Source organism: Microcaecilia unicolor, chromosome 2, assembly GCF_901765095.1.
Source record: "Microcaecilia unicolor chromosome 2, aMicUni1.1, whole genome shotgun sequence".
NCBI classification, from domain to species: Eukaryota; Metazoa; Chordata; class Amphibia; order Gymnophiona; family Siphonopidae; genus Microcaecilia; species Microcaecilia unicolor.
In genome coordinates this window covers 611,598,368-611,613,532 of record NC_044032.1, presented here as the reverse complement: position 1 = coordinate 611,613,532, position 15,165 = coordinate 611,598,368, and the positions used below count along the sequence as shown (strand labels likewise).

The following is a 15,165-nucleotide window of genomic DNA, read 5'->3' as shown; positions in this document are numbered from 1 at the left end:
GAAGATGTGGGTATGTCTGGAGGGGGAGGGGAATGTGGTTTGATGTGGGGATATATCTGGGGGTGAGTGGAGGGCTTTGTGAAGTTGTGTGTGTGTGGGGATGATTGTGGTTTCATAGTGTCTATGTAAGTGAAGTGTGTGTACCTATGAGTGGAAGCTGTAGATATGCATTTATATGGGTGTGTTAGGGGAAGGTGGTGTCTGATGCATGTGTGTGTGTGTGTGTGTGTGTAGATAGTGGTATAAGAGCATGTGATGTGTGCCTTCTGGTTTGTGTGTATAAGTATAGGGTATATGGAAATGTGTGTAGGACATATGGGTGTGGGATATATGTGGGAAGTGTGTGTAAGAAATGTGTGAGGTATATGGGGTGGGGTGGGGTGAGGAGGTGTTGTGTGAGGGTTTGGTGTGTATGTATGTGTGAAGGTTGCGTGGGGCATGTGTATGTAGGAGTGTGTGGTGACATACATGTGTGTTGGGACGTGATTGGGGTGTGTATGGGGGGTGCTATGGTATGGGTTATTGTATAGGTGTGTTTTTGAGAACTGTGTATATAGGAGTATGGAGTGTGTGGTGATGTGCATGTGTGATGGCATGTGATTGGGGGTGTATATGTGGGGTATGGTCGTGTGAGGTATGTATAGGTGTGTTTGCGGGAACTGTGTATGGTGTGTGGGTGGAGTGTGTGGTGATGTGCATGTGTGTTGGGGTGTAATTGGGGTATTTGGGGTGCTGTGGTGAGAGGTATGTATAGGTGTGTATGTGGGAGTGTGTGGTGATGTGTGATGGAATGTGATTGGGGTGTGTATGTGGGGTATGGTGGTGTGGGGGGGATATGTAGGTGAGTTTGTGGGAACTGTGTATGTAGTGTGTGGTGATGTTACACATATGTTGGGATGTAATTGGGGTGTATATTTGAGGTGCTGTGGTGAGGGACATGTGTCTGTGGAGGGGAGAATTTGGGTGAATGCCCGCATGCATTTCACACTGTGTTTTTTGAGCATCTACTTTTATGTGTCTATACGTACAGGCAATTTCATGTGTTTTCTTGAGTGTGTAAAACTTCCAAACTTTGTTTTACATGATCTAATAACTTTAAAAAATGACCTCCTATGTTTCGTAAACTACTACTACTATAAATCATTTCTGCTCTATCTTGACATTCTAGGAAGGTTCCAACATTCCTGTTCCAGCTGATTGCATTCATAACCTTCCCCTCCATTACCACCTGATCTCTTTCAATCTCCCTCCTCCATATCTAGCCTATCTCCTCTCTCTCAAATTCTCCCTCAACTTCTACTTGATTTCCTCTCTTAGGGGCCCTTTTACTAAGCCGTGTAGGCACCTATGCCTGCCCAACACATGCCAATTCAGAACTACCGCCCGGCTACCACGTGGCTTGGGCGGTAATTTCATTTTTTACGCGTATCCAGTACACGCACTGGAAAATAATAGTGAAGAGTCCAAAATGATTCCTAAGCTTCTCACTGAATTCGGGATAGGATGATTTGCAAGACTACTGTAAAGTAGGGAGGTGCCAATGTAGCTGATGGGACAGAAGCAACTAGGAGTTGTTTGTGGCTCTCTACTATACATCAGAGACACCTCTGGTAGGTGCTGGGGGTAGGGTATTGGGGGGGAGAATCGAGTGGGGATTCAGGGGATGGATTGAGGGGAGGGGGTTGAGGAGGTGAGGGTGGGCTAAGGATTAGGGGGGTGAGGGGTCAGAGGATTGGGAGGTTTAAATGGGTCTGGGGTGAGAGTGTTTTTTTTCTGAGGATCAGGTGGTAGGCGAATTAGGGTGTTCACACTGCACTAACCCCTTTAAAAGACAGTGGGCTGGACATGGTTTTCACTATCTTGGCATTGCTATGACCAGGAATGCACAATGTTCCAGGCTGCAGCGCTGCAAATTTATATTAACTGCTCAATTTGCTACCCTGTTGTGCTGAGGTGCTGTATGCTAGCGGCTACCAACTTTATACATTTAAAAGTTTAAGCTAAAATTTCAACTTTTGATGAAGAAATAGAAATTATATTACAATGAAAAGGAAAGTGGCCTGTAAACCTAGGATAGGAAACATGGCTGACCCAAGGATATCTGACATCTAAAGAGAACCTTCAGATATGCCCCCACCCCAGGGTGGCTAAAGGCTCTCCTTTCACCCCTATCTGCTACCCTCTTTCATCTAGCATTTCCCATTCCCTGTGGTCTACCCCATGGTGTCCAGTATCACTCTCCTTCCCTATTCCCCTCCTCGTGGTGTTCAGCATCTCCCATCCTTCCCCAAGATGTTCAGTGTCTTCCCTTTCCTTTCTTATCTCCTCCATGGTGGCACCGATATATCAATCAGCTTGCTGACCCCATGCTCATCTCGCCCAGCAACCTCTTGCTGGGTTCTGCCCCTTCCCAAGCAGAAAGTTCAGAGGGGTTGAGACCCATCAGGACTTGAGCATATACAGAGGCTTAAGGCCATAGCTGTGAAGGTGCTTAAAGAAGAGAAAAGGAGTCGCTTTACGCCTTTGGAAGAGGATGGGGAAGTACTGAATATAGACATATTGATTATTGCAACTGTGCTGTCCCCTGAATTGTGCTGCGTAGTGGTAAGGCTGGCCCTGGTAAGAAAACAAACTAGTGTATTATGATGAAAGAAGAATTAAATTATATAACCGTTATGTTTGGCAGATTTCAGAAAAGTTTACATACTATAAATAAACACTTTACATTGGAAATGTTCAGTCCTTGTCAATATGTGTTATGAACATAATAACTGTTACAAGTGAGCAATATTATTTTGAAATGAGAGATGACTGTTTTTTAAATCTCTTTTAAGGGTTGACAGATCAACAATGACTAATCTAATCTGGATGATGTGGATGATGAATGCAGTGGTAACTGTCCATGTTTTAACAGAAAAAGTGATGGAACCTGTTTGCCAAAAATGTGATACCAAAGGTTTTTGTGACTGCTCGTCAATAGATCTAAAATCTATCCCTTCATCATTACCAAGAGACATTAAATCACTAAATCTGTCCAATAATCATATCAAACATATCAGAGAAAGTGATCTAAGGACTTATGTGAAGTTAGATACTCTTCTATTACAATTTAATGAAATTCAGATGATCCATAATGACTCATTTGAGTTTTTAGTGAACCTAGAATATTTGGACTTATCAAATAATAATTTGACGCACTTCTCATCTGCCTGGTTTCGAAATCTGTCATCACTAAAATATCTGAATATTTTGGGAAATTTCTACAAAACACTGGGTGAAAACTCCCTGTTTTCCAGCCTCTCAAATTTACAATATATAAAACTTGGAAATCCAAATTTCTTTAGCTTGGAGAAAAAAGTCTTTGAAGGAATTGCAGTACTTGAAGAGCTTGAAATCGAAGGTTTTGGCTTGAAAATATATCAAGAAGGAAGTTTTAGATCAATTCAGATGATAAATCATTTGATCCTAAAAATAAACAATATTAATTTGGTATCAAAGATTTTTACAGACATTCTCAGTTCTGTAACTTGGTTAGAGTTTAGAAATATGGCACTTCAAACTTCTGAAGACACATTGGAGCTGAGGGACTTGAGTTTATCAATAGTGGAAAAATTTACGTTGAAAAATTGCAATATCACTGATGAAAGTAGTGCAAAACTAGTAGAAATCTTCAACAATTGTACCCTTCTATTGGAACTAGAGTTGGTGGACTCCACACTTTTGGGAACAGGGCAATTGTACTCTATTCCAGCTCAGATGCCTGGGTCAGTTACAACAGTGGTAATAAAGAACTTAGAAATACCAGAATATTTTAGGTTTTCAGCCCTGGAAAATGTAGACGTTCTCTTAAGTAAAGTAAGAAGCGTTACTTGTATAGAAAGTAAAGTTTTTTTAATCTTTTGTTCTTTGTCAAGCAATTTTAAGTCACTGGAATATTTAGATCTTAGAGGAAATTTACTCTCAAATGTAGCTTTGAGCCATGCTGCCTGTTATAATGTGAAAGATGATGCCTGGCCTTCACTACAAACTTTAAATTTAAGCAAAAATTCTCTTGCTTCATTAAGTGTCATTGGAGAAGTGCTATCTGACAAAACACACTTAGTTAACCTTGATGTCAGTCAAAATGTTTTGAAAGATAAAATGCCAAACTCTTGCCGGTGGCCTAGTAACCTTAGACATTTAAACCTTTCTGCCTGCATGATAACAACAATAACCACCTGCGTTCCTAACACCTTGGAAGTTTTGGATGTCAGTAATAATATGCTTACTGAATTTGTAATTAAACTACCACGTCTCAAAGAACTTTATATTTCAAGGAATAAATTAAAGATCTTTCCAAGTGCTGACTGCCTTCCGTATTTAATAACTCTGAGAATCAGCAAAAACAAATTAAGTGAATTCTCTAAGGAAGATTTAGAATCCTTTAATGATCTGAAGACAGTGGATGGTGCTGACAATGGCTACACATGTTCTTGCTCATTTTTAGCATTTATCCAGCACAATAAAGAAATTTCTGGAATGCTCCTTGGCTGGCCTGAACACTACATATGTGATTCACCATCTTCTGTAAGGGAAGTACAGGTTCAAGATGCCAAACTTTCACTCTTTGTATGTCACAGGACATTGCTATTGTCAGTAATATGCATTGCTATGTTTTTAATAATAGTGATCACTGTGATCCTTTGCTACAAACTTCATGGAATCTGGTACATTCAAATGACATGGGCTTGGCTTAAGGCAAAAAGGAAACCAAATCAAAACCTCGTCAAAGAAACCTGTTATGATGCCTTCGTTTCATACAGCGAACGAGACTCGGAATGGGTTGAGAACTTAATGACACAAGAACTTGAACATGCTACGCCGCCAATTAAACTGTGCCTTCATAAACGCGATTTTGTACCTGGCAAGTGGATTGTCGACAACATTATTGACTCCATCGAAAAAAGTCGTAAAACACTCTTTGTACTGTCTGAGCACTTTGTTCAGAGTGAATGGTGCAAGTACGAGCTAGAATTCTCCCACTTTCGTCTTTTTGACGACAGCAATGATTCAGCTATTTTGATACTCTTAGAGCCCATTGAAAAGGAAACTATTCCCAAGAGATTCTGCAAGCTGAGAAAGCTCATGAACACAAAAACCTACATGGAATGGCCACTTGAGGAAGATCAGCAGCTAGTATTTTGGACTAATTTGAAAGCAACTCTGCAGTCAGAAGAGCTCTATAACAAAGCTCATTAACTGTATTTGCATTCAGTGTTCAAAGAGGCTAACGATATGGTAGAGGACTGCCTTAATGCAGACCGAGAACTAGCACAGCCAGAGTCCAAATCTCAGTGACACTTTTTGAGACCTTCAACAAGTCACCTCACTCTCCATTTCCTCAAGTGTAAACTCATGACTAGATTGACCAAAAGACACTTACTGGCCAATGTTCAAAGCAAGTTAACCAACTGAGAATGGATGCTGATTGGTTAACTTACTTGTATACGGATATCTGTTCATTTTCAGTGGAACTTAAGTGGTCAGTGGTGCTGAAATTGACTGGTTAGCACCGGAATGGAAGCCGGCTACATTGGGGGTGTTTGGGAGGTGTTTCAGGGGCGGAGTCTGGTTAGCTCTCAAAATTCATAGCTAAGCGACCATGTTTAGCACATAAATAGGACTGCATAAATAGCTGTCCTATCTTTGGGGTTCTTTTACTAAGGCCCACTAATGGATTTAATAATTAATGCTCTCTGAATGCTATGCGGCCCATTGTATTCCTGTGGGCTGCATGGCATTTAGCATCCACTAAATCTGTTAGCATGCCTTAGTAAAAGGACTCCTTTATATGGTAACCCTTGGCTACTTAAGTCTGAATATTGACTTAAACGGGCATGTGCTAACTGGCTTTTAAAAAACTCGGAAATTCAATGCCAAAGCCCGCACAAGGTCCGGCATTAAATTTCCAGTTTTAGTGCTGGCAGTGGACAAAAATCAGTGTCTGGTTACTTCTTTAGTGTATGCTATTTATTTCATGTCACATTTTATGTAATGGAACATTTTTACTAATAACGTGTTAACATTACTGTGTGCTAATATGGTCGTAGCACACTTTAATAAATCTAGCCCTTAGACTGTAAGACTCTGGGGATAGGGACATGTCTTCACACCTGAACATAATGTGCCTTGAGCTGCAAATGAAAAAGCATGATGTAAAAATAAATCAATTTCTGAGCAACTTTAGAGTGTAGACCAGCAATCTATGTGGTCAGGGAAGTGCTTAAAAAATTGTCCTGGTGATTGCATGCATAAATGTACAGTAGACAATAGGACAATATAATGCCTACTTTAATAGGATCTAAGTATATGCATTCCCTGGGGAAGTGTTTTAATAGAGTTATGACTTGTGCATGCACTTTAGAAAATACACACAGTGCTGAGTAAAATAGAACAGGAAATCTATGTTAGGAATTGTAATTTCCGGGTGTATTTATCCCTCCCAATATGGTGGTCCACCCACCAATACCTAGGAATAAATAAATCACCCAAGGCTGCATCAGTTAGAAAAGCCATTAGATACTTTATTTTCTTTACTCAACAAGTACAGGTACAATTGACATTTGCTTTTGAGAAACCAGCTGCCCATGCAAAAGTATTGGTTGGCCAGAGTCTCCATTGAAGTAGGAAGTACACTCATTTTTATATGTCCATTCAGGATACAGGTAATATGACAGTAATTACACCTTATTGGATCTATGGTAATATTGTGGTCAATACCTTAGTGGCTATATATGGTAACATAACAGTTAATATTTCTTAGAATTCTACTGTACGTGCTTGGCTGTTTTTAGCATTACTTAGAAAGCTTGGTCATCTCCCTGTGAGTACACTCAGTTTTGCATTCTGACCATATCTTCTTGGGTGTAACTGACTCTGCCTTGTTGGTAGGCCGCACCATCCTGTTATTGAGGTTTTTTGTACCCTAGCCCCTTCCTCATTTTGCTGCATGAGGGTGTCACAACAGCTCATGTGTTCTACTGTTACTCTAGAGTTCAAATTAGAGGTACAGGCCTGTAAGCTTCTCTGTCATTTTTAGATCCTGACCCAAAGTCAGGCCTTGAACCAAAGCTCATGGCTGTAATGATAATAGACAGAATACAGCAGGGTATAAACACCTGTACCTATGTTCTGGGGGACAATTTAATAAAGGCACTAGTAAAAAAGGCCCGTTTCTGTTAGAAATGAAACGGGCGCTAGCAAGGTTTTCCTTGGAGTGTATGTTTCAGAAAGAGCGTGTGTGTCAGAGAGAGAATGTGAGAGAGAGAGAGAGACACACACACACAGAGTGTATGTGTTTGTGCGAGAGAGAGAGTGTGTGAGAGACAGTGTTTGTGTTTGTGTGACACTGTGTGAAAGAGAGGGACAAAGACAGTGAGTGTGTGAGTGAGAGTGTATGTGGCAGACAGAGAATGAGTGACTGCGTGTGTGGTGTGAGGAACCCCCCTCACCCCCTCCCTCTCCCCTGCCCCCTTGCAGCCAGGCATGTGCAGCGACCCTCCTCTCCCCGTGTTCCCCCTGCAGCCACCCATGTCCAGCATCCCCCTGCAGCCACCCATGCCCATCAACCCTCCTCTCCCCCTGCTGCGTCCTTCCTGTCTCCCCTGCTCCCCCTGCAGCCACCCATGTGGTCTCAGGCCCCCCCCCTCAGCATCCCTCCTGTCCCCCTGCAGGCACACATGTGCAACGTCCCTCCTCTCCCCCCTGTCCCCCCTGCAGCCAGCCATGTCCAGCAACCCTTCTGTCCCCCTGCCCCCCCCTGCAGCTACCCATGTCCAGCGACCCTCCTCTCCTGTGCAGTCACCCATGTCTGAGGACACTCCTCTCCTTTTTCCCTGTTCCTCCCCTGTGGCCAGCCATGTCCATCGACCCACCTGTCCCCCCTGATGACCACCAACCCTTCTGTCCCCCTGCCCGCACTGCAGTGTCCGTCCTGTATCCCCTGTCCCCCTTGCAGGCACCCATGTGGTGTGTGGAGCCCCATCCCTATCTCCCTGTTCCCTGCCCCCCCTGCAGCCACCCATGTGCAGCGACCCTCCCCTCCCCTCCCCCTGCTTCCTTCCAGCCACCCATGTCCAGCGAGACCCCCCTTCCCCCCCAGCTGGCGCAGCACCCAAAGAAAGCCCCTTGTCCCCCCCCTTCGCGCATCACCCGACCCCCCCACCGTGGCACATCACCAAGCCCCTCCCCCCTCATCAACCCCCTCGCCACCCGCAACCGCTAATACAAACTGTGTCTGGCGGCTGCTGCTTCTGCTATTCAGCAGCAGCAGCCTGTACATAAAGAAAACCAAAAAAAAAAATCCTCCTAAAACGCACCTCCATTGAGAAGCATCTCACATTGGCTGAAGTCTCAGCATGCGCTCCTCCTCTCCCCTCTGACGTCTCGGCATTTCTCCGGGGTCTTCCAGCAGGGGCACTGACATTGAGGGGAGAGGAGGAGCGGCTGCAGAGACGTCAGCCAATGTGAGATGGTTCTCCACGGAGGTGCGTTTTAGGAGGTTGTTTTTTTGTTTGTTTGTTTTCTTTATGTACAGGCTGCTGCTGCTGAATAGAAGCAGCAGCAGCCGCCGGACAGAGTTTGTATTAGCGGTTGCGGGTGGCGAGGCGGTCGAATTGGGGGGGGAGGGGCTTGGTGAAGCGGCGGGGGAGGGGTTGGGTGATGCGGCGAGGAGGGAAGGGGGGTAGGGGCTTTCTGATGCCCCGTTGCACGGGTTGTTTTGGTGATGCGGCGGGGGGGGGCACTTAGAGGTGCACCGTCAAGGCTGTTTGTATGTGCGTGTTTGTATGTATGTGTGTGTGTGTGTGTGTTTGTATGTGTGTGTTTGTATGTGTGTGTTTCTGTGTGTGTGTGTGTGCGCGTTTGTGTGTGTTTGCGTGTGTGTGTTTGTGTGTTTGTGTGTGTTTGCGTGTGTGTTTGTAAGTGTGTTTGCGTGTGTGTGTGTTTGCATGTGCGTGTGTTTGCGTGTGTGTGTTTGCATGTGTGTGTGTTTGCGTGTGTTTATGTGTGTGTGTGTTTGCATGTTTGTGTGTGTTTGTGTGTGTTTGCATGTGTGTGTGTGTGTGCTTGTGTGTGTGTTTGTGTGTGTTTGCATGTGTGTGTGTTTGTGTGTGTGTATGTGTTTGCATGTGTGTGTGTGCGTGTTTGTGTGCGTTTGTGTGTGTTTATGTGTGTGTTTGTGTGTGTGTTTCTGTTTGTGTGTGTGTTTTTGTTTGTGTGTTTCTGTTTGTGTGTGTGTGTTTTTGTGTGTGTGTGTGTGTGTTTTTGTGTGTGTGTGTGTGTTTGTGTGTGTATGTGTGTGTGTGTGTTTCTGTGTGTGTGTGTTTGCATGTGTGTGTGTGCGTGTTTGTGTGTGTGCATTTGTTTGTGTGTGTTTGCTTTTGTATGTGTGTGTGTGTGTTTCTGTTTGTGTGTGTGTGTTTTTGTGTTTGTGTGTGTGTGTTTTTGTGTTTGTGTGTGTTTCTGTGTGTGTGTGTGTGTGTGTGTGTTTCTGTGTGTGTGTGTGTATGTGTGTGTGTGTGTGTGTTTCTGTTTGTGTGTGTGTGTTTTTGTGTTTGTGTGTGTTTCTGTTTGTGTGTGTTTCTGTGTGTGTGTGTGTGTGTTTCTGTGTGTGTGTGTGTATGTGTGTGTGTGTGTTTCTGTGTGTGTATGTGTGTGTGTGTTTATATGTGTGTGTATGTGTTTATGTGTGTGTGTGTGGGGGGGGGGTTGCGGGTGGCTTTTGTGGTCGTGTGGTTGGGGAGTTTGCCAGCAGTCTGTAGCAATTCCTAGGCAGGGGAAGGAGTACGGAAACACTCCCCCTGCCTGGGTCGTTGTTTGCTGGAGGGGGTTGCCAGTTGGTAGGGGTGCCTTTATGGATCCCTTTACTCTCTGTGTTCCGCCCTCGAGGGCAGGGCAGAGAGACATGGTGAGTTGGATGGCTTCACCACCATGAACTTATGAACTGTTTAGGGATTTTGCAGATGGCTTCAGCAGGTTGTCTTCAGAATGTTGACGTAGCGTTTTATGTACAGATGGGGCGTGGCTGAGGGTGGGTCTATGAGTGAGGGTGACTGGTCCTAGCCTATAAAGACTACAGGATTTTTGTGCTTCTCTGCCTTGGAGTGAGCTTCAGAATGTTCAAGGTGGGATTTATTAATATAGATGTGTCTTTCCCACCTAGGTGCCAGTTATAAAATTATTCTAAAAAAGAACATATTTTCCATCGATGGAAAATATATTGTTTTCTCTTTTTTTTTCTAGTACTGTTTTCTTATCACTTTTTAATAGTATTGATTTTTTAGCAATCAATTTGATAGATTGGGCTGTACATTAGAATGGAATCTGTAGCATTATGTCTCCTTACTCAGTGAAAGCCTTAATGAGAATCAGAAATATGTTACAATACGTTGACAGTCATTCTGTATACGACATAATGATCATGCAAGTAACATGGAGTTAGTGTATTGTCTCTGTGTTAACTCTATGGGCAGATGTTGGGCATAACCCCAACAGTTAATGCATAGTTTTGTAGATACCATGTGGTAACTTGGACAATTACTACTACTACATTTCAATAGCACTAGTAGATGTACACAGCACTGCACACATTATATGCAGATACTTTCTCTGTCCCCAGTGGGCTCACAATCTAAGATGAATGCAAGCTCAATTTGGGTATAGGACTCTAAGAACATTTAACTGAGAACAATCTAAGGATTTAATAAATAAATTCTACTGTCATGAACAGTGCTACTGATTGGAACCTCACAGGCATTGGATAACAACTGTAAAACCAGTCACTTCTATTAACAGAAGGGTGGGTCAAAGGGTAACTCAATTATCCTTTTATTTGTATTAGTTAGATACATAAAAGTGAAATATCCTGGAACTTGAGGAATACTAGACACAGGGACACACACATCTAGATGAGGGAGTTATTTTCTCTTTTTGATTTTTATTGGGTAGTGTAGAAGGTCTAGAGGGGTTCCTGAAGAGACTAGACCTAAGAAGATGTCAGAGAAGGTCCACATCAACTGGCACCCTTCTCAGGCAAGTTTCAATTCTGATCTCTATGTTCTGGGTAAGATAGAGCTTTAAAAGACATTCAAAGGCTCTGTGAAGACTACACTTTGAACTTTAGTTCTCAGCTTGAGAATAAGAAATTCCAAGAGGAAGGACCTGCAATAGCAAAAAATATATACTAATTAGGACATCTTTTTCTGAATGCACTGTAAATAGACATGTAACATAAAGTATATATAGAGGGGCATAATCGAAAGGGATGTCCAAGTTTTGTTGAGGATGTCCTCGCAAAACGTCCCGATGGAGGGGTGGGGAAACCCGTATTATCAAAACAAGATGGACGTCCATCTTTCGTTTCAATAATACGGTCGGGGATGCCCAAATCTTGAAATTTAGGTCATCCTTAGAGATGGTCGTCCCTAGACTTGGTCGTTTCTAATTTTCGGTGATAATAGAAACCAAGGACCCCAATCTCAGAAACGACAAAATGCAAGCCCTTTGGTCATGGGAGGAGTCAGCATTTCTAGTGCACTGGTCCCCCTGACATGCCAGGACACCAACCGGGCATCCTAGGGGGCACTGCAGTGGACATCATAAAATGCTCCCAGGAACATAGCTCCCTTATCTTGTGTGCTGAGCCCCCCAACCCCCCCTAAATCCCACTACCATAGCCCTTACAGGTGAAGGGGGGCACCTAGATGTGGGTACAGTGGATTTGTGGTGGGTTTTGGAGGACTCGCTGTTTCCTCCACATACGTAACAGATAGAAATGCTAAATAGTAGTAGTAGTAGTAGGGGGATGGGCATGGGTCCGCCTGCCTGAAGTGCACTGGACCCACTAAAACTGCTCCAGGTACCTGCATACTGCTGTGATGGACCTGAGTATGACATCTGAGGCTGGCACAAAATATTTTTAAAGATGTTTTTTGAGGGTGGGAGGGGGTTAGTGACCACTGGGGGAGTAAGGGGAGGTCATCCCCGATTCTCTCCAGTGGTCATCTGGTCATTTTGGACACCTTTTTGTGCCTTGGTTGTAAGAAAAACAGGACCAGGTAAAGTCATCCAAGTGCTCGTCAGGGATGCCCTTTTTTTCCCATTATGGGTCGAGGACGTCCATGTGTTAGGCACGCCCAAGTCCCGCCTTCGTTATGCCTCCGATACGCCCCCTTGAACTTTGGCCATCCCTGTGACGGAAAGCAGTTGGGGATGTCCAAAATCGGCTTTTGATTATACCGATTTGGACGACCCTGGGAGAAGGACGCCCATCTTCCGATTTGTGTCGAAAGAAGGACGTCCTTCTCTTTCAAAAACGAGCCTTATAGGTTCCCTTTTATGTATGAAATAGATACAAATAACCTCTCAGAATTTTTCTTTGGCAAACATTGCAAGCAACATATTTGAGGAGTAGCCCAATGGTTAGAAGAATACTGGCCTGAGAAGCAGGGAAGTTCAGTTCAAATCCTACTGTGGTTCTCATGATCCTGGACAAGTCACTTGGAGGTAATTCTATAATGTACATTTTATTCACTGAGTATATTTGCCAATAGTTGGAATATGGCATATAGATACATATGTGTACTCATGCATGTAAATGCCATAATTCTGTCTAAGTGCTATTCTGTAAATACATATGTATTTTACAGATAGGTGTACACACGTGTGGAGCCTAGTCAGATCTCTCCTATGTGTAAATTATAAATACTATAATATACTATTGTCGTTATTTTAGAAGCTCTGTTCTTGTTTTGGACATCTGAAAGGCATTTAGATGTCCATATTGATTGGACATCCAAATCCCAATTTTACAAAGGCAGGATATGGATGTCTAACACTGCAGTATGTTCATATGGCAAGGGGGTGTGGTCTGGGTGTGTTTTAGGTGGGACTAGGGAGGGCCCAAAATATGGACATCCAACTGTAATCACAGAAGGGGAAGGGATGTCCATGTCTAAAAAAATGGAAGTTGTCACATTCAGGTTACTGAAAGGTGTTTTGATTGAGCAGCTATACACTGGAGGGATTAAGGCGTGACACCCCTTAATCCTTCAGTGGTTGCTGCCCCCTCCCTCTCCCCTAAATGTAAAACTGGCAAGGGATCCAGGGTGTATGACAGCTTCAGGTATTAATGTAACCCTATGGGTTAAATGTTAAAAGATTACCTGGCTCATTCTGGATCTGGTGAGGAGACAGTGAGCAGTGCAGAGGCTTGTGCTGGGCTTGAGCTGTGTATGACATAGACAGAGTTCCAAATGTTACTGTTAGGCAGTTGGGAGGTAAGGAAAGAGCAGAGCAGACGTATGTTAGCTGTCTGTCTCCAGCTTTAGTGAAAATCTGTTGGAAAAACGGATTTGAGAGGGTTGGAAAGGTGATTGATGAATGTGAAGTGAGTGCCCGATTGTAATTACTTAATTCAAAAAGCTAGACGCGGATTAAGGACTTTAGTGAGAGACTGAGTTATTGGACAATTTGTGGAAACAAAATATGAATTGACAATAAATCCTGTCAGTAAAGTAGTGTTACTCATGAGCTGACAAATCAGGATTTTGGTTTGATAAAGTGCCTACTGCATTATATTTAATACAAGTGCTGGTTGTACCAGAGTACTAATGTTTTATCAAGTCTGATTGATTTGATAAGAGGTGTTTAAGGTGGGAGGACTCATTGGAATTGTGAAGCACAATCCTTTGAAGCAAAATTATTTGCACACTGTTTAGAGGTGACAGTGTGTATAAAAAGAGATTGGAAGCAGCATTACTATTAAGGGAGTTCATGCTTCCAGTTGTTAGAGGTAGAACTTCACATTCACTTGATGTTTTAAATTAACTGTGGGAGGAACAGAATAGAGAAACCTAATTATACATTTTTTTTTTATAAAGGGACAGCTAGTCAGGGAAGTGCTTAAAGTTTGGTGGAAATGGGTTATTGCTTATCAGTTAGGGTTTAGGGTTTTCTATTATTGATTTCTTTAAAAGCTTAGGATAGTAGGTACAGTTCCAGTTTCTGCTCCCTGGCCAGGGATCAACACTACAGCTCTTCAAATGGTACCCACCATTCGCAGAGAGAAGAAAGAAGAAAAACTGGCACAACAAGATCTAGCAAAAGTATCCTTTTGAATCCCACTAAAGTAAAAGGGAATGAAGAGTATGACAGTACTATAAAGTGTATACTTACCTTGGATTCGTCTGGAGAAGAACCTGAAAAGAAGAATAAACAAAGAATCAATTCTTGACATTGAACCTTCATTCACCTGTTTTAATTGCATGCATGTTTGATTTTTGAGTTAGGAAAATTTATGGTACTTATCTGATATTGACAAGGTACTTTAGTCGGGGGAGGAAATCTGGGGAAGGGAATAAAGAAACAAATGTTAGAAGTTGCTGTCGCTAAAACTTGTGAATGTTTTTAAGTAATTGAAACTAGGGTGCATTAGAAAATTTACACATAGAAGTTTAGATGTTAAATGTTTATGTAGATAGAGTCATTGGTGAATTTTTATTACTTGAGCTGAAGTTTTAAATAAAAAAAAATCTTTAAAAATCATTTCCATCTCGATCAAATTTTTTTGTATTCCTTGCCCTGTTCCTGAGAAATTTTCTGGGTGCCTGGCCCGACTACACTAGAAAGGCACTCAGATTTACTTGTTTGGAGGTTTAATTCTCAGGAGGGGCGTGGCTTACATTATGGATATTCTTAACAGAACTGCATGCAACTCCGAGGAGAAGCCTAATGATTAATGTAGTGGACTGAGACCCAAGACTCAGGTTCAAACCCACTATAGCTTTTTTTTTAAAATACTGTAATTGCAAACCTTCCAGGGACAGAAAAACACCTACTGTATCTGAATATGTATAAGACACTTGCAAATCTGAAGGCTGTTAACATGGTGTACATTCAGGTACAGTAAAACTTTTTCTGTTCTTGGAGGACTCAGGATTAAAAAAAAAATCACAAGCAGCTAAAGTGGGATTTCAACCTGATTCTCAAACCATTGTTCTAATCATACAGGGTTCTAGGTCATTTCCCACCAGACAATTCCCACTGAACCAATCCCCACAACGCCAGGGAGGACAATTCTCACCCATAACCCCCAAAATACAAAACACACTAGGACAAGTAATCTTC

General features: G+C 42.8%; 1 protein-coding gene across 1 annotated transcript in view; it reads left to right on the top strand.

Annotated features, from left to right (window-relative positions):
- The first annotated feature begins 2,860 nt into the window (after positions 1-2,860).
- The window catches only part of TLR2 (toll like receptor 2), a 64,709-nt gene continuing 52,404 nt past the window's right edge, over positions 2,861-15,165 (top strand). The window contains exon 1 of the mRNA XM_030192232.1: positions 2,861-5,229. Within this exon, the coding sequence (XP_030048092.1) occupies positions 2,869-5,229 (2,361 nt within the window). The 5' untranslated portion in view covers positions 2,861-2,868. The remainder of the gene's footprint in view (positions 5,230-15,165) is intronic.